At 38.4% G+C, this 19866-nt stretch overlaps 1 protein-coding gene across 6 annotated transcripts in view; it reads right to left on the reverse strand.

The window, feature by feature from the left end:
* The window catches only part of GRIP1 (glutamate receptor interacting protein 1), a 188371-nt gene that overhangs the window by 101126 nt on the left and 67379 nt on the right, over positions 1 to 19866 (reverse strand). The window contains exon 1 of one of the 6 annotated variants that reach the window (XM_053465588.1): positions 10305 to 10659. The exons of 3 other annotated variants lie outside the window; for them this stretch is intronic. In XM_053465588.1, the coding sequence (XP_053321563.1) occupies positions 10305 to 10437 (133 nt within the window). In that variant the 5' untranslated portion in view covers positions 10438 to 10659. Of the gene's footprint in view, positions 1 to 10304; positions 10660 to 19866 lie in introns of those variants that run through there. 2 more of the 6 variants (XM_053465591.1, XM_053465592.1) reach the window with 2 other exon arrangements.

Genomic DNA, 19866 nt, shown 5'->3' on the forward strand with positions numbered 1-19866 from the left:
GACCCTTTGCTGCTTTGCTCAAAGCCTGGAAACAATTACATTGACAGAAAATCCATCCTATAAAATTCGCAGACCATTACATGCTCTTCATAATATTGTGTATTTGAAGCCATGGAGATTTTGACATGGTTTGTGTGCTCGTACAGAGCACTTCAGGTACTGGCAGAAGAAACGGTTCACATTTACCTCCTGACCTTGCCCTTTATTAAACTGGAGATCTCCACAAATGGAAAGGTTCTCTGGTGATTACCGAGTGATTATAGATAGAATTATTATTACCATTGGCTCAATCACCACTGAGCAAATTCACATTGAACACCATTGGTGTTAATGTTTGCTTTACATTTCTTTTATCGCAAATAACTCTTCCTAATATTAAAAGTCTACCATGCACCTTTAGTTTGTGTACCAGGTGTAGGGATATCTAGAAATGCCCTGTTCCTCTGTCTCAAATATTCAAAAATGAAAGATTGGAGAACAATTAGAAAGTATTCTGCTTGCTCATGTAGTTAATTGAATTATAACATATGGAAATACTGTATAGCAAGTGAAGTATACGGTAGTTATGAATATGTTTGCAATAATAAAAAGTCCTAAAACAATATAATTTTTAAGTTATTAGGTCAGCTGGTTCTTAAATCTGTTTAAGGGGAACTGACACAGCATTCAAATTAAATTCATTGATTAAAACTAAAAATTGCTTGTTCTGTTCGTTTACCAATGATTGTAATTGTTTTGGAGAAGTTTTGCATAAAAAAAAGTTAACCTTACGGATGTTGAATTATGTGGCTCAGAGTGGCAATGCATTATCTAATCAATTTTATTTCCTTAAGTTCTCTCCGGTCTCCTCAACCCATCCTTACAAACCAATCAACAATGATAAGTGAACTAATGTTACACGTAGCTGCCCCAGGCCACTTTAAAACAAATTTTTGTTTAGTAGAAAAATGAAGGTATAATTGGTACTGGAAACATCCCGCAGTACCATCTTGCAGCTAAATTGCCAGTTCTCTGTGCAGCAGATGTTACCGATGATGTTATCATGGCTTGTCTGACACATAGTGCCACTTGTCCAGCACACTAGATAAGATAGTTGCTTCAGTTAAGTTTTACTATATGTGCAGCATAGAAATTATTGTAAATACCTTAAACTATGACATTTTGGCTTTTTACAATATGACAAATATAAGCAAATGGAGAGGAATAACGGTGTAGCTCCTCAGAAAAGTTATACATAAGGTAGGTTTTGATATGTGTATACTGCTTATTTTAACATGGGTTAATTCTCTGTATAGAACTGTAAAATGTAAACATTTAAGGGTCATCCCGTATACAAGAAAGCACTTTTCATATCAGAAATAGCCCTAACTGATCCAAGACCAAATAAGCAAGACTCGCTAAGCATAAGGTCACATCGTGTAAAAGTGCACCAGCATAATTTGAGGTGTCATTTAACAAAACTTTGTCCCTTTGTAAAAAATTCAAGGCAGAGAAAACATGGAAGATACAATGCTACTGTACTACAGCATCCAAGGTGGTCAGTTAATCATGCCCACTAGCCAAAGCTATCAAATCACCACCATTAGTCTAAACATAAAGGAACAGAACCAGGAACCTAGAAGCCTAGTATTACATAGAAGCATTGGGACTGCACCGATTAAAAAAAAAAAGAAAAAAAGAAAAAAAGCTTAATCATGGGCAATTTTGTACTGGCTGGCATTGCCTCCAACTACTAAAGTTAACAGCCTGCCCCATTTTTCCTTGGTTCTCCTTGGGGACTCCATTAAATCCATGCAGGGTGGTTCTGTGTATTCAGGGGCACTAGGTGAAAATATTTTATAGGACTCCATATTTAACAAGTAATAAATCTATGTTTTTATTTAACGAACATAATATTTGTGATAAATAAAATGTTATAGCTACAGCACCCGCAGGACAAATGCTATAGTTCCCTGAGCTTGATCACCACAAAAATAGCACAGGGAAGCTCTATGGGAGCAGACGGTCTATTGTCAAAATAGCAAGAGACTGGATGGATGGCCTTGCTGTAACCAGAAAGGATCATTCTCACATTCATCCGCACAGTGTTCCACAATCTGTCTGGGAGGTGTTTTGTTGTCTTTTATCACAACAAAACAATGTTCTAAACCCAGCTACTTTACGTTACAATCGAGACATGTTTAATTGCACTAGCCTATCCCAATACAAATGCACTACATCCGAAAGTGTTCATTGTAACAGAACAGAAAGAAAATAATTTCATCATTTCAAGTTGCGGAGGTCACTGAAAACATGTTGGAACAGGCTGCCTAGATTCCAAGGATACGTTTCTAGAGAACACACCGCATACATATAAAGACAAAAACATCTCATACACACTGGTAACGGCAGCTGATACTCTCCACACTTTCCCAAAAGCAGCAGTACTAGTAATGGTGGGTGCTGTGGCCAATACTACTTGCACAGTCATAGGAAAATAAGCCATTTATCAGTGATGGATAAAACAAACAAACAAAAAAAAAAATACAATACAATAGTGTATTCACTAAACTATCAGTTTGCAGGGAAGTCAAGAATTTCAACTTATGAAGCAGCAGCTACTAAATATATGTCTACAAAATCTCTGACTTTGTGAGGGTGTACCTGGAAGAATCGATGCTGTTTTGAAGGCAAAGGGTTGTCACACCAAATATTGATTTGATTGACATTTTTCTTCTGTTCGCTCAATTTGCATTTTGCTAAATGATAGAAATAAACTATTAACATGTCTATTCTTGAAACCATTCTTACTTCACATAATTGTTTTTTTTAGACCTGCCTAAAACGTCTGCACAGTACTGTATTGACAAACAATAGTCAGCGATGTACTGGGAATTAAAATTCTCTCTGGCACTTTAAAGGGGACCCCCCACTATACATGTATATGTTATTGTAATATTTGTTTGGGGAAAAATCTGAAATAGAAACTATGCAATGTCATCACATAAATATTTATATTGCTAATTGAGTCCTTATAGTCACATATGGTTGCAAAAAAAAAAAAAAAAAAAAAAAAGCGTTTGTTACAAGGCAAAATACAAGTAGGATGTGACATCAGCTCCAGTTAGTAATGCAACTAATGTCCAAAGTCCAGCTAGGAAAGGAGACGGGCAGCTGCAGCAAACCCTGGATGTACTGCAAATAAATCACACTGGAAAAAACCCATGCTAAACGTTAAGTAAATGTTGTTGCTCTTCCGCTTCACTAGCAATACCCTACTGACAATATAAACATCGTATTATTATTACTTGATGCATTAAAAAAATCAAAGGATATAAAAGTTAAAAAAAAGAACACCAAAGAAGATGAGATGTCTTATACCGATTTACACGTGACGGACCAGTACCAAAATTAGAAACCACCGTGTCCCTGGTGACACGATACAGCTCAGGAGACTTGGAGAGACGAAAACATATAGCAGAAATGTTAATCAGCTAGAAAAAGCGTATAGCTGAAAGACAAAGTAGCTTGGAGAAAACTTGAGACACTACCAATAGTAGTGATATATGTCACATAGTTTAATGGACTAAACAAGAGCGTGAACACACCAGTTAAGGAAGCCTGTGAGGTTATTTAACGCTGGTACTCTATCCGTGAAGTGAGTAATGAACAGTAATTCTTCTAATGCCAATAAAAAAAGACTAAATTGCACAATGTGTGTTTCCCCATTGGCAGGATTAAGTGAAATTGTCCATATCATTTATTGTGTCCACTGCAATAAAACTAATTGATTTCATTTGTATCGTTCATTTTGCTCTTGCTGCACAGAAACCAGCTTGGATTCCTTCTCTCTCCTCTAAATGACAAAACTATCCAATAATGAGATTTCACGGGCATACCATTTTTTTTTCTGCAATTGCTTTCCTGATTACAGACGGATGAAAAGTGGCACAGAGTGCACCACAATTTAAAAGAAACAAACACAAGTGAACTCAAGTTTAGCTTACTGAAGACATAGCGATCGATATTATATTTAATATTAGGAATATCAAACCCACTTTGCAGTTAGAACCGCCAGACTTTTAATATCCAGGAGAAAACAGTAAACTATGGCAATAGCATTCTATACTGTGTGACCTAGTTACATCAGGAAGCATTTGAATTCATTACATAACCGTACAATTATGTCAACCATTTTCCCAACAAAATAAGGGAAATATGAAAATTATTACCATCTTGCTATGCCTCATGAACGTTAAACAGAACTTTTCACCTGAACCAAAAAGAAAAAAAGATTAGTTCCAAGTGAAATGCTAACTTAGATGGTCTGTTTCATTTATCTATAGTGTGTATTCTAATCAAGTTAAAGAGTATAAAATAACGTATCCTTCTGTAATATCTTCTCTCTCGTGTAACGTATGGAACATAATAGTTTTTGTCCGGTTCATTCTGTAGGCAGTTAAGCTGGGCTAGCGTATCTGTGAAGCCACCGTAGGGGTATCGAAGCATCATGCAGTTGGACAGGTAATCAAGTATTTTCACATTTTAAGACAATTGCATCAGGGGACATAAGTATTATAAAAACTCGACAATATCGTACATTAGAGAACTAAAGGAAAATGCATTCCGTTGATGAGTTTGCGCAATAGCATATTACAGTACAACATGACATTGAATAAAGATTCTACATTGTGATTTACATATTTATAAACGTCTGCAAATATACGCTAATGCGTTTCAAATGTAGTAAAATGAGTCAGATATTTCCACAGCATTTATAAATAAACAAGAGCACAGGCGCTATTTATTGAACGACATACACGAGTGTGTGAAACTGTAACAACTGAAGCACAACAGGGAATTCTTACATTAATTGTACACATAAAGATACAATTAAAGATATTACAATCTACATGAAATATATTCTAAAATATATTCTAAAAGTCCTGTGTCAAGCCAATCTTTGAAGTTATTACATGAATATACATGTATTTCTTAAAACATGGATGAGGGACATATGATATATCCATTATGTATGCTTAGACGTACTGCAACATTGCCAGCTATAAAACCGTAGGGACGCCTTTGTACATCGCATACTGTTTTGCATGAGTTCTACATATTACATGACTAATTTTTGTAACGTTCAGAAGCGCAGGTTAAATATTTCCAAAAGACAGTTTAGTATTTCCCGTCCATCCAACCAGCCAAAAACAATCGCTCTTTATCAGCCGACTTCACAAAGCAGCAAAACAATTAGAAGAAATGAACACCTGCTACCCTGCAGAATGTCATATAAACTATTGATGTCAATGTGACACAAATCTGACCTACAAGGATGAATGAGGTTACATATCTTACAGACAAAACCGTTATATTATCACACAAATAAAACTGTCGAAAACATATATTAAGGGGGGGGTGGAAAAAAAGCTCACTTTGTAATGAGCAACCTTGTGAACTAATTAAAAATGGGGAGACTGAGCACAAGGCATTCATACAGCAAGAGGAGAAATATAAATAATATATTTTTTCTGCAGAAACTGAACGTAACAATGGAATTTCAAGCAGAAGGCTTTAACAAAATATTTATGTGTAAAACAAACACAAATATCATTTTGTTTAAAAAATAAAATACAAAATTTAAGGGCCGGCTCTAGGCTTGATCCTACACAGGGCTCCTGAATCTTCCTTTAAAAAGTAAAAATGTACTAAACATGCCAAGTGGATGTAAGAAAGTATAAGATAAGTTATGATATTTCTTCAGTTTAAAAAAAAAATATGTTACTTTGTCCCAGATATCATAATGAAGTACTAAATTTTACTGTTCAGTACACTAAAATATAATGACATTACTAGATTGAAATACACCACATACATATGTTTGTAAAAAGTGTACACGGGTACATCAGCCAACATAATACCCTGGTGTTGGAACTTACACAGCCTGTAATGTTATTTTTTCCCTTTTAAAATGACAGGTAGAAGTTACTATAGGTAGTTTTCATAAGTAAACTATATCACACGTGGGCCGTTGTTGGAAGCCATGGTTCAAGGATGGTGTGATGTACCGTATTTAATAAAGAAAATGGATCAATTCAGTACTTAACACTAAAAAAAACCATGTTTAATCAATGACCCCAAATCAATGAACTTGCCCTGTATCCCACGTGTTTACATTAGTTTTGGAGTAGTGATTTTTTAAACAAAAAGTCACGAGGTCACCTAGTATTGCTATTGATCGCTGGCGTCCTATGTGCACTGACCTCTGATGATGGAATTATAGGTTAATAACTAGATGGTTTGAAAGGAACTGTCCCTAATATTAACAAGGCTGTGTATGTGCTCAAAATCAGAGCTGGACCATTCTTCATTAAAATGAGGAATATAAACAGACACCAACCTTTTTATAAAATGCTCCCCAAGTATTTCTGCTGCTTGAAATTGGAAACCAGTCATTATGTGCCATTACACTACATGCTTTGCTTCGACATAGTAATTTCAAAGATTTTCATTCCATAGACTCGATGCATAAAACATTGCATGAAATGGAGAAATGTCAACAACAGCAGGGCCATAATTTAAATAGATATCAAACTTTCCCCCCAAAAATACCCTGTGCACCTATCCAGCAGACAGAGCTGCTTTCAGAGGCTGCTCTACGTGAGATGCTGAGGCTTGATAAAAGTCTCTTTGTGATCAGGTGATTGATGCGCTGCCAGGTCCCACAAACACGGGTCCTTCGGAGATAACTTTGCAGTCTTTTGAAGTTTATGTCAACCTGTATCTTATTACATCAATGATGCACTGCAGGGTGTAGGCCAATTCACTTCTAATTCTTACCTACATTTCTACATATCTGCCATTTTATTCTTTCCTGTAAAGGTTTAATCATATGAAGACCAGCATTTAAGACGCATGCACATTTCTATGGCAACAGCCTACTAGTGCCTGCATTTGTGCTATATGTCAATGAATTGCATTTTATTTATGATTACAGAAATATTTCCGTAAGAGACTTGGGTATTCAACAGTACAAATAATGATGTTTCACAAAGAAACAAAGAAGTGTTACAGTCACCACATCAACTCAGAGAACATCCCTGCTAATCCCTTTCACACCAGGCCCCCGCGCTGGTTACAGGCTCCACAGACTGCATTACTGTATGACCAAGGATGGTGCGGCTGGGGGGTCAGACTATAGTCTACTTATAAATTAAAGCTCCTTAAAATGAGTCATGCAACAGAGACTGCATGGGGTACACTTGTGATCTAGACCCTCATCATACACCAGGCAGCTCTGCCCCTTTCTGTATGGCGATGTGTAGAGATGGCGCAATGGAGACCTGTTGCACTATTGCATCTATCTGCTCTAGACAACCAGAAAGCGCTCCCCTGGATTCCTTAACCTATAAGAAAAGAGACGTAACTGGGGATAATGGGAACAAGAAAAAAAATAAACAGTGTAAGGCACGTGTCCCTCTACCAGACATGCATCTATCCTGTTTTGTCTATATATTTGCATCTTATGTCTTGGAAGGACACTGTCCACATTTGAGATGTAGAGACTGATTTATTTCAAGTTTCATGAATTCAAAGATTTTTATTTCTCACTGCCATCCATGTATTCAATAATTTACCAAAGCACATCCTATAGCTGTTGCTGCCTTAAAAGTCACTGAATTATAACTTATTCAATCAAACAAAGGATATAATAAGCAAGGACATCTTTGGAGAGACTGAGATGACCACTGTTCAAAAGAAAACAGCTCTTTATGTTTTATGTTGCGTTTCCCTGGATATTACGGGAGTTTATTAAGCTTTAGAGAACACCACAAGGGTCCATGTGATTTATGACACCCGCATTGTAAATCAAATCTAATGGAACTGTTCAGAGCACTTCTCAATATTAAACCTGATAGGCGTCAAGCACTACAGGTTATAGCCCTGCACCGCTTATTAAAGGCAGAGCTTCTAACATACGACAAGCAAACAAAACTGTTGTTCTATTTAAAAAAAAAAAACGGAAACATTTCTGGAACTGGAAATATATTTGGTTTGGACTCCTGGTCTTTACTTCATACATTTTTACTGACACACATACATAACTGTATGAAGTAAATAAAATGAGATTAAAGGGCTCCCAAGCATTCTCACGGACATGTATGCAAAAGGCTGCAGTTCTATCTAATGGCACATAAAGGAGATAATGCAGCCACTGGGAGTAGTGATCAGAGCCATACGTGCATACAGGTGGTCTAGGATATCTTTAGTTTGTTCCATGAAGCAAGTGGTGCAAGAAATAGTTTTCATAGAAGGAAACTACTACTTCCCAATAATCCACAATTAAAGTATATTATATAGCATCTTTTATGATAAGTAGCGCAAGGAAGCAGATGTAATTCGACTCATTTATTTCTCCATTTGATTCATGCACGTGACGTCCAACAAAGGCTCCAAATATACTTAGGATTTCTGTTTCCTAATGTAACGGTGTCCCTTTCCTGCCATGCCTATAATCCAGAGCTAGCTTGGCCCCTTCTATCACCACTTGCCTAGCCAACAGTGAATTTCTTCCGCTGTCCCAGAAAACCACGGCCACTACTTGCCCGGGTCAAACATAACCCTTGTACACAAAATGCATGCTCCTACATTAACTTACAAACAACAGTATTAGCATATGAGATCGCAACCCATCATTACAAAACATATTAGAGGAATATAATATTTAACATAAGAAACCATACCCCGTTTAATCTGGACCTTAAGATGGGACGCATGGAAATATTTTTCAACACAACTACATTAACCTTTAATGCTAAACTAAGTTCATAAATCTTAATTCTTAATAAAAGGGACCCATGAATGAATGGTGCGGAGACTAGCCACTTAATTTCTGGACCCCTGGCGTGTTTTTCCAATGAAAGCAATGCACCATTAGATGTAAAAGTAAGAGTGAGATAACTTCTAATTAACCAGGTCTTATACATAATTTCATTTTAAATCCCCATTTTGTATACATACAGTAAGACAGTCGACAAGTCTAAATAATAACCAATACAAATCAAAAGAAGTAACAGAGATTGTAATGGTCATTAGTGGCCTGTAACATGAAATGATACAATAGGTAAACAACAAGTAGTGCGTCTCATAACAACTTGGAGTGTGGTGCTGTCAGCTTAATCTCTGCTTTATCTTAATTAAAACATTAAAAGCAATGTTCCTGGATGGCCATAATTCAGCAATTCCCTGCAAGAAACTGTTCAAAGTTACAAATTACTTTTTCAAGTGCGCAGAAGTATCTCTGAGAAGCCTGGAATAATCAGACACTGACATTTTTCCTTAAAATCTTACACACTAAAAAAAAAAAAAAAAAAAAAAAAGCTTGTCACGGGTAGTCACGTAACGAGAAGTGACATAGCTGGCTCAGGGAGAACCGCCTGGGCTGTGGACTCCTGTCACTGTCTCCTCGGGCAGATCTGGGCATTTGTAAACCAAAGGGACAAGCCTGAGATGGGTAGAGAGAATACAACAGTGACAGCGACATAGAATATACCCACTGACACACGTAGCCATGTCTATATTCTTTATAGACATGCTAGATTCATTAAAAAGAACAAATGTATGTATGTATGTATGTATGTATGTGTGTATATATATATATAGCAATTGAGCAAGCAATTGAGTTCACCAAAACACTAGAAAAAAATTTACTTTAAGATAACGGACATCTGGGTTCTCTCATTTTTTTATTATTATTTTTGTTTTTTTTAAAAACATACCCAATCTATAGAACTGGATTATTTGGTGCAGTAAGCAACGCATTAACTCGAATGGAACAATCAAAAAAGCAAAATAAGCTAAGCAGAGTCCAGCGGATTATAAGTCAACCTGCATGATCTACAATCTGTTAAAAAATGAAGATTGTGTTTGATGTAAGTTGAAGTTTCCCCGAGTTTTACACCAAAACAATGGGATTTCAGGCCATTGTGGACATGCACCTCCACCTGATAGACTGAAGCTGTCATATCAGCATCCAGTGTCGGGAGACCCCTGCGAGACAGGCTCCATTAGACAGCAGATGTGATAAACGGGCCACCTGTGGGGATTTGTACAATTCTTAGCACCCCCGTGAACTTTCCTTGGCATAGAAGGCACTTGGAGACACACACTAGCAGATAATGAAGGTTACTGCAGGAGTAGTTACTCCAGGCACGGCAGCACAGCCACAGAATGTCAGACAATGCGGTACAAGACACGGAGCCGGCAGGGAGCGGGCAACCCAACTCCTGGCGTGCGCTGCCTTCCCCGGAGCAGACACTTACTTCGGAAATGTTCCGATGCGTAGTAATACACGTCTTCGTAGCCTTCGTGGTAATCCTCCTCGGGTCGGTACTTCTTGCCTTTCCTCCTCCTGGATCTTCGGATCTGTCTGACGAAGCCCAGGAACCTGTCCATGCCTCCTGCCGCTGTCCGGGCAGAGGTGCAGGGCGGTGCGTGCGGGCGGGCGCCCACGGGGGGACCTGGCACGGTGACTGGTGAGCGTGTGCGTGGGGCTGCTGCTCCCCTGTGGGTACCTGGCTGCCTACTACAAGGCGCCTAGCGTGCCAAGCATCCCATTCACTGGCAGGCGGGAGCCAGACTGCAGCCCCGGCAGAGGAAGCGGATTCCGGTGCAGCGTGTAGTAAAGTTGCCTGTGTGTGCGTGTGAGTGAGAGGTCTCCCTGCATTGACATGCCGCTGCCCCCCTCCGCCTCCTCACCCCCCTCCGCTGCCGGCTTTCCATCATTGGAACGAGGGGTGTGTGTGGAAGGAGACGCCTGGCTGTCAGGGCTGAACCATTGTGCTGCAGAGAAGGAGTTCCACTGGATTTCACCCCCCTCTCCGGGCATGCAGGGGCCATAGAAGTGGTGTAACCCACTTGGCACAATGGCACTACTACAACTATATCCACCACGCATTTAACCCTAAAACCACTGAACTGACTGTTCTGCACCAGGGGGTGGCTGCCACACCATTGGCTCAGATATAGCCAAAAGGGACAGTGTTTTAATTATATATATTTATATTGATCCAAAAAGGTAAAACTTGTATTTTTTCAAGGTTAGCACCTTGAGGAAGACATCTCCAGTAAATAATCAATAGACATCTCACTGCATCCACCTGTGGCACAGTACAGAGAATAAAGATGCACATAGTCTGTTAGCCCAGCAACTCCCCCACACAAGCCTGAGTCATGGTGGCTCGGTTGCCTTTGAAGAATATCAGCAATCTCTTATTTTCAGGACACAATAAACAGAAATGTACCAAAACGGTTTTAGCCACAAGAAAACGCATTAAAAAAATAATTTAAAAAAAGACGAAGGCTTCATATATCTGTAGGAAGGTACTCATGTATACGATACGCTTTGTTGGTTTTACCTCTCATCGAGAAACGGAACTCTTGATAAAATGAGTTAGCAAAATGCCAACCGAATTGCAAAGAGGAGGTCGGATGCTTGCTGAAGGATAGTATGGGCTGTGGATAAGCCTACATAAATCCTCATAAAGAGCTCTTAAATACAAATTACTAAAGCTGTGCTCAAAACGAAAACATGCCAGTAGGTGACAACCTGTGCAGCTGAATTTATGACCAAATAACCCACTGCGGTAGAAGACACCAAATGTCCCAAGTACTATTACACGTCTTCACAGTTTACATGCAGTAACCCAATGGTTATTGGGGTTTGATCCTCAAAAAGGGATACTTAAATCAATATACACCTTACAGGTACAACATTCAGATTAGGAGGCATCTCTGACCAGTTTATCCAGTAATAAAGCAGCCCAGAGCCCATTGAGAAGACAGCATGCCCAACGTGTACTATTCAGTCATATCCAGATTACGTTAACAAAAGGATTTAGTCAATGAGTATATTGTTCCTAAAGCCAGTGTTACTCTAGATTGTGGCTGTATGTGGAGCTGTACTGGATAGTAGTCCCCATTGGTAAGTAACACAGGCAGCAGCCCAAAATTCTTTAAATTAGAGGAGGCCGGGGGAAATGGCACCCCTAATCCTCGTCTGGTGCCAACAGAAAAGCATCGGTATTGTACAAGATTGCTTTACTCTAATGTGTGGTTGGGCTCATCACTTGATGTGAATAATAGGCCACGGCCAAGACAGATAAAGCCTGCCATGGATTAACTGTAATCAAGGGCCAACACAGTCAACTAGCTGTTACTAACAGAAAGGCAAACTACAGGAACTTTTCTATAGCCAAATCCAGGGTTACAGTTTATAACATCCTTCCAAATTGATAACATCAAACGAGGCTGCACGGATCATACAGTAGTTAGCATACACGGACAGTAGAGATGGACTTTTCTCCTGTTATGTATAGGAAGATGTGGATATAATAGTTGATATTCTATAGTTGTATGAATTACACCTTTTATGAGTTCAAATACCTCTGCTTTTTTATTTCTTTTTTGTTAATACATTATCAGCAATGGACATACTATATCTTTTCTCCTGTTCTTGGAGAATTGAAGAATTTGCCATATAACGAACTGGTTTCATGCCCACATTTCATTTTATTTGGATAATGTATAAAATAAATAAATATATATATATGCCTAATATTGTTTTTGCTTCCACTCTTGGGGACTGGAGTCTGAAATAACCAACCAAAACATCAGTTTTCTTTCTTGCATTTTAATATGCGCCATAGTTACTTTAACGAGAAAAACTGCAATCAGTAACAGCATTTTAACTATTGGTATTCTGAAGCACATTAAAAGTTTGAAACAAACTTTTGGGGTAACTTTCTTCTGTCATGACAGTTCCTTCCAAAAGTATGAATTTTATGCATTTTCTCATAAAATCAATATTGCAGAAAATGTGCCAAAAGCTATTTTTATTATTATTATTCTTATCTTCAAAGCAAGCGCAATAATCTGAATTTACTTGAAACAAACACTTTGAAAATATTCCATAACACTATTACTTCTTCCCTTCTTCAGCTAGCATCTAACAAATCACCCAGAAAGCATGGCTGCAAAAAAATCCACTCTTTTCTCTTGGATGCGCACCAACGCGATGAAACAGTTCAAAGGGACCTTATGAAAAATGTATTTTGAACGTCTGTGTCTGAGAGCTACTAGTCTAGCAAAGTCATGCACAATTCATTTCATTCCAAAAAGCACTTTTCATAACCGTGCCATAACTGGAACACTCAACCCACACCACACACACACCTGTCTGAATATAACCCCCATCATCCTCAGCATTCAGAAACCATTTTCATAGTTCACAGTTATGTTTAATGGTTATTGTATGGCTAGATTGCAGTATTGCTTTGCCAGGATATGCTTTATTAACATTAAAATTCGAAAAATTCTTAAATTAAACATAATAAAGTATCTGTGGAAATTCCAGTTACAAACCCTATCCCATTCTTTTATTGCTACTCTGTATCAATACAGCTGGGTCATGTGAAGACGCAACACAACACTACCGCAATGCACGTGCCTATTATGATTATATAAAAAGAACGTTTCAGGGTGGTTTCACTTTAAGAACTCTTCCTTGAAAACATTCACAGGAAGGGGTGACTTTAATGTGATAAACCACAGTACCAGTCACAGCTTCTTCTATCCCCAGGCTTATTTTGTCCTTTTATTTGCAGTTTCTCAGGCATCAAAATTTCAGGGGCGAAACTCACTTACATTGCACTCCCTCCTAACTATAAAGCCAATTTTAGTTAAAAAAAAAAAAAAAGTGTTTTGATCTATACATCTGCTGTCTCCATTCAACCAGAATCATCTAGTATCTGCATGTCTTACTAATGTAACAATCAAACTTTTTTGGGCAAGTGTGTGTGAAGGCAGCGTGTATGGGCAGTGTATGAGTATATGCGTGTTTATGGGCAGGTATATGTAAAGGCAGTGTGTGGGGGCAGTCTTGTTTAAGGGCAGGTGTGTGTAAAGGCAGTGTGTACAGGCAGTGTATTTGTATACGCATGTTAAAGGGCAGTGTATGTATATATGTGTGCTTATGGGCAAGTGTGTGTGTAAAGGCAGCGTGTGGGGGCAGTCATGTGTATAGGCAGTGTATGTGTATATGTGTGTTAGTGGACAGGTGTGTGAAGAGTGTGTATAGGCAGTCGTGTGTAAAGGCCGTGTATGTGTATAGGTGTGTATAGGTGTGTTTATGGTCAGGTGTGTGTGTAAAGGCAGTGTAAATAAAATGGCATCTGTAAAAAAAAAAAAAAAAAAAATAAATAAAGTAGCTGAGGGGCACAATTTTCCATTCTTGCCTCAGGCGCAAAAGGAGTTAGCTACAGCTCTGCTTATGGCTATCGTATACATGTATAAATTCCCTCGCTGTATTAAGCTAATTAAAAAGTGTGGTGTTTCTCACACAGTCCACCAGATATTTCAGGAAGCTTTTATGAGCTAATGGGAATGGGATACAAGCTTTGCAGCTGTTTACAAATTACACGTTACAAACCGGCCATTAGAGTCACTTCTGTTTTGTGAACTGAAGGCAAAAGTTTGATCTTTATTGATACAGTTTATATTGAGCTTCCCAAATGTAGAACAATTGTTCTAGTGTGCACTTTATATTTTTACATATTATGTGTGTGCATTATTTTTACATTACTGCAAAATGGACAGCATCATTCCCCTTCATTTCTCCATTTCTTCTTGTTTTAAAAGAAGTCTAACAATGTCACCTACAATATGCAATTTAGGGTCTTCAATTAAATGTATTGTATGTAGTGCAGGCTCTTCCTATGTAAGGTAGTGGTTTGGAGGAGAAGAGAAGCAGCTGATTTATTCACTAAAGGGAGAGTTTTGCTTCATCTCACTCCACTATACATCATAGAGGTCAAATATCACTGAGCCTCTGCTGCTGGAAGAGCTTGGCTGGTCCTGTATAATTTATAGTTATATCAGCTCTTCAGGAGAAGAAAATTACCTGCCATTCATAATGGATAGTGAAGTAAGGGAATTACATCCACTACCCTCCTGCCAATTCTCCCTTTAGTGAATAGACCATAGAGGGATAGCGTCCAAGTGATATAAGATGGAAACAAGAAAGAAACCAGGACAGAGATATATGACAATATATGTGGGGTGCCATAATATGCAGATCAGTGTGAGTAGCAATTCAATAATAGCAGAAAGCTCACTACACATTGGGTTCTGTGGCTAAGAAGAAGTCTCCTAAAATGATGGGGGTTTCTTCTAGGCTTCATCAGATGATTAGCGGCACCATGCACTCATGGTTTCCGTATCGAGATGGGAGGGGATGCATCTACAGGGAGTGGAAAAGAAAACCGCAGCAAAGACCTGGTCATAGCAATATTAAGAAAGACAGAGTAGTCAGGCCAGCTAGGAAGAAAAGGTCAGGATCTTAGTAAATATTACAAATCTTGAGACAAAAAAACATGCAAATGCAATTTTAAATCTGTTAAACCAGTTTTTACATATATTAAAACAGACATTTCGCTGATTCTCTTACTAATTGGCTGGCTCTTCATGTTAATATGTTTTATTATTATTATTATTATTTTTTTTTAAATGAGACATCACTGGCATTCCGCACCATGCCCTCAGTGGTCGAGGCGAGACATGGAATGGCATTGTAGTGCTTCAATGGCTAAGCTATTAATAGAACAAACCGGTTTCTCAACCTAGCATAAAAATCAACACATTTTATTCAGGGAAAAGGTAAATTAATAATTTTCTCAAACAAAAACCCAAAACAGAACACACAGCCATGTATTATAGAACTGCATAGTTACTGGCTGTAAAAAAAATATATGCTAATTTAGTAGGTTCTGAGTAACATATAATATTATATAATGCTAATATACACTAAGAATGTTTCCGATATGCTTTCCTGTTTCTACTCCAAGTCTTAAAAAATCATGTATAAAACCAATACGCATTCATGCTGGTGCCTGAGGGTATTTTCAGCAGGGATGTTTTTATCAGGCTTAGAAAAGAAAAACAGTTATGTGAATAATCCAACTTTCAAGCAACCTCTAACCCTAGCCCCAGTTAAAAATGTACCCATAAACTTGTTCAAATTGTTACTTTTAAGATTTATTCACTAAAAAATGCGTGCAGGATAGTTGTTGCTCTGCGAGTAGGCCTTCTGTAATGTATAAATCATTGAGGCATCTTTCAAGAAATCAAATTTATTTGGTGTATACAGGACATTGCAAAGTATTCTGGGGTTAGAAGCTCAAACCTCCCAACTTCTACACCCCCCCCCCAATGCTGGGGATAGAGCTTGGGAGTTATAGTGTCAGTCAAACTGGCAGCAATACCGTGCATTCTCCAGAGCCCCAGATCTGTCCTAAATCCTGCTGCCCTGTTGAGCTCTACCCAAAAAAGTGGGGCAGAGGTAGAGCTCTGCAGGATAGAGTGCCAAAACCTTGTTTCTTCTTGTTTAATCTCATCCCTTGTCAGGTTACTGGCTTACCGCTTGAGGGTTGGTACATGGGTCACACACACAAAATAGGTTACGGTAGAGATTAGAAAGGTGATGAAAAACCTCTCCACTACAAGCTAATGCATGCTCCATTGTTGAATAAACTCAATGGAACAGACGTCCACGAGTGGTGGTCTAGCTTCTGCACCTCTGTCCCAGGCTTTGTTTGAATGCAGTCTAGCACAGCAGACTTGAGCTCTAATGGATCGGTGTATAAAGTGGATTTTGGATCCCTTGCATTATGATTCCTGTGGGAAAAAACAAAGCTTTAGGCTTGCCTGGTGGATGTAAGTTAGTGTTTAGCAATGCTTCCTTATTTCTTAACTTTTAGCGGAGCGTTTTTTCCAACACTACGTTGTCCCCACCATAACATATTTTGAGTTATTCCTATATAAAAGAACCACATATTGTGGTACACTTATGTTATCACTTACAAGGACTCACACTTGCAGTATCATAGAATATCAGCTGTGATAACACTCTCTGATTTGAAGCTTAGTGATAAAAAAAATAAATGAATGCACCACACATCTAGCCTAAAAGGCCAGGGCTAGTGACAAAAAAATTGCCACTCACCAACATGCACACAAATATAATTTAGTGTTGTGTTGTTAACACATTTTTTGATTGTAAACTTTCCCTCAAGATTGTAAGCTTGCGAGCAGGGCTCTCTCCACCTAATGTATCGGTTTGTCTTAGTCTGTCAATTCTGGTCTTGTCATACCCCTTGAATATATGTATTGTATTAAGCGCTGTGTAAATTGTTAGTGCTATATAAATAAAATAATAATAATAATGTGCATGCACCCTTGCAGGAGCAGGCATAAGGCCAGAGGACCAAGCTTTCCCTCTCTTACAGGTACTCACTTGATCTTAGCCAATGGCTGGGGCTTTTTATGGAGCACCTTTGTATATAGTTTTCACATGAGCTCCAGTGTTGCACGTGTGATTGTGTTTTTTCATTTTTTTATTCAAAACATTTATTTTCAATAAACTATACTGCGCTGTATTTTCTGATTCACGGAAAATCGCCATGGTGAACCAGGTCCCCTAAAAAGGCTCTGGTTTTCTGGTGAGAGATTAGATAGAGGCAGGGGGCCGCCCGAAAGGCCAAGAAAATCCAGCCCTCCTGCAAGCCTTCTGGCCGGAGAGGGAAGGAAGGGGCCACATATCCCCTAGGGGAAAAGCAGAAGGGAACCAGTCGACCACCGTAGCCTTAAGGCACTTTGGCCCCTGAAACACTTTTTATTTTTTGGCAGAGCCACTGTATCTTGGGGCTTCAATAAAATAAAAACCACTCTTTGATTCACAGAAGTGTATTTCTTTCTAAAATGTATTCTTGGTGAACAAAGTGAACAATATAAAAATGTGAGTGCTTTCTGTAACATCGCTGCTCAGGACACAGGACTTGAGGCAGGGCCCAGGTCAGGGCTGGGACAGGAACCCCCTTGAATACACATATATATGCCACATATATATATATATATATATATATATATATTCTGGATTTCCCTGCACTCCAGCTGTCACTTTTTGGCGACACATTAAATGAATGCTCTGTTTATATTCTGTTTAGAATCTGCGAAACTGACAAATTGTTCTGTCTGCTGTTATTCTGTACTTGATATGATGCGTGCCACATAAAAATTCCATTCTAGTAATAATTTACACATTTTTTGGGAAACTATACAAACAGTAGGAAATCATTAACACGACATGAAGGATGTTCACCGTTTGAAACAAATCTAGACATCTAAAGAAGTCAGGAACTAATCATTTATTCTATAATGTAAATCCTCAAGGGCTTGAATTATGTGAATACTTATTTCGGTTACATGACATGAAACATTCTCACAAGCCATATAGCTTACGTCATTTGTGGTGAATGAACTATGGAGGTGGTAACGGATCAGTGATCTTCCTTTTAACTGGTCCCTAGTGTCATGGCTCTATAGGGAACCTGATCACCCAAGTGGCAGCAGTAAAATGGCCCTAGGTCTGACATGAGGGCAGAGCCCTCAGCCACCCCCTCCACTGGGCTATGACTTCTGCATTCAATATAAGGACATTCCTCTCACTCAGAAAACTCTGTAAGTAAGTCATGTGTTTCGTAATGTTAACCCCTTAAGGACAATGGGCGGTCCCTAAACCCATTGAAAATGCATTTTGAGCCCGTACATGTACGGGCTTTGTCATTAAGGGGTTAATAATATGAATGATCCCATTGTAGATTGCTGCGGAATATAAATGGTGCTAATCTGTAGCTAGGGTAGCATTATTAATGACATCTTGTAGGAAGTTATACACTTAGTGTTTTACTTGGGTAAGCCTGGGGCTACCCTTAGGTAGAGATTAAAATCATACCATTCACCTCTTAGGGAGCCCTGTTACCAATTTTTGGAGAAGTCAAGAGAGGACAATGACAAGTCAGGGCAGGAGGGGTGTTTAATGGAGGAATTTTAAATGAGTGCTGCAAGAACAAAAGCAATACAGTAATCATGGCAACATATGAATCAAAACAATCAGCACATCTTCGGAAATAATTGAAATGTTCAATGGCATAATTCACTAGTCACTGGCTGATCGGTGACTTTACTAAAGTTGGGAAGAGTTGTAAGTTTTTATCTTAAGGACTCAAGCATGCCACTTGATATATTTATTGACTGTTTTGTGATTGATTTTCCGATGAACATATTGTTCTGTAACAGATCACAACCTTAACCGAGGGCAAAGTAACAACAGGTGTAAAAATATTTTCCGTGACAGACACAAATCACTGGTCTCAAAAGGAAGGGGACCACTGGCTATATTTACAATGAGTATCTGTGGTTTGTTTGAAGAGGTTTTATTGTTAGATTACACATTGCTTTGTTGTCTCACTGAGTGATGACTATTTGGGCAGAAAATGAGTATTACAAGATAAAAGGAAGACACTGTAACTGTATGATAAACAACCAAGACTCCAGGTTGGAGAATTAAAACTTGTCGGAGTTAACAGGGACATGTCATCAGGGGCACCTGGGATGTAAATCCACAACTTGTATGAATTCTCATCAAAGTGCGTGTGATAGCCTATTGCTGTTCAGTTTTTCTAGTGTAATTAAAAGGTACAAACCCTGGCAGGAGCATGAAGAATTTGACTTGTTCTACAAATACTTAAATAAATTAGAACAGGTATTTGATTTGGAACATGCATGCTCTTTATTGCACAACCTAGGTATTTTGATTGCATCTTATACACATATTATACATATTTACTAAAAAGCATTATTAATAGAGTTGGACCAAGTACATCTATTTATACTAATAGGATTTAAAATGTTATTACAAGGAGAAATATTTTATATAATTAGAACTACATTGTGGCTGCATTGCGGGTTAAAAACAATATATAGAATACA

Source organism: Spea bombifrons, chromosome 4 (assembly GCF_027358695.1).
Source record: "Spea bombifrons isolate aSpeBom1 chromosome 4, aSpeBom1.2.pri, whole genome shotgun sequence".
NCBI classification, from domain to species: Eukaryota; Metazoa; Chordata; class Amphibia; order Anura; family Pelobatidae; genus Spea; species Spea bombifrons.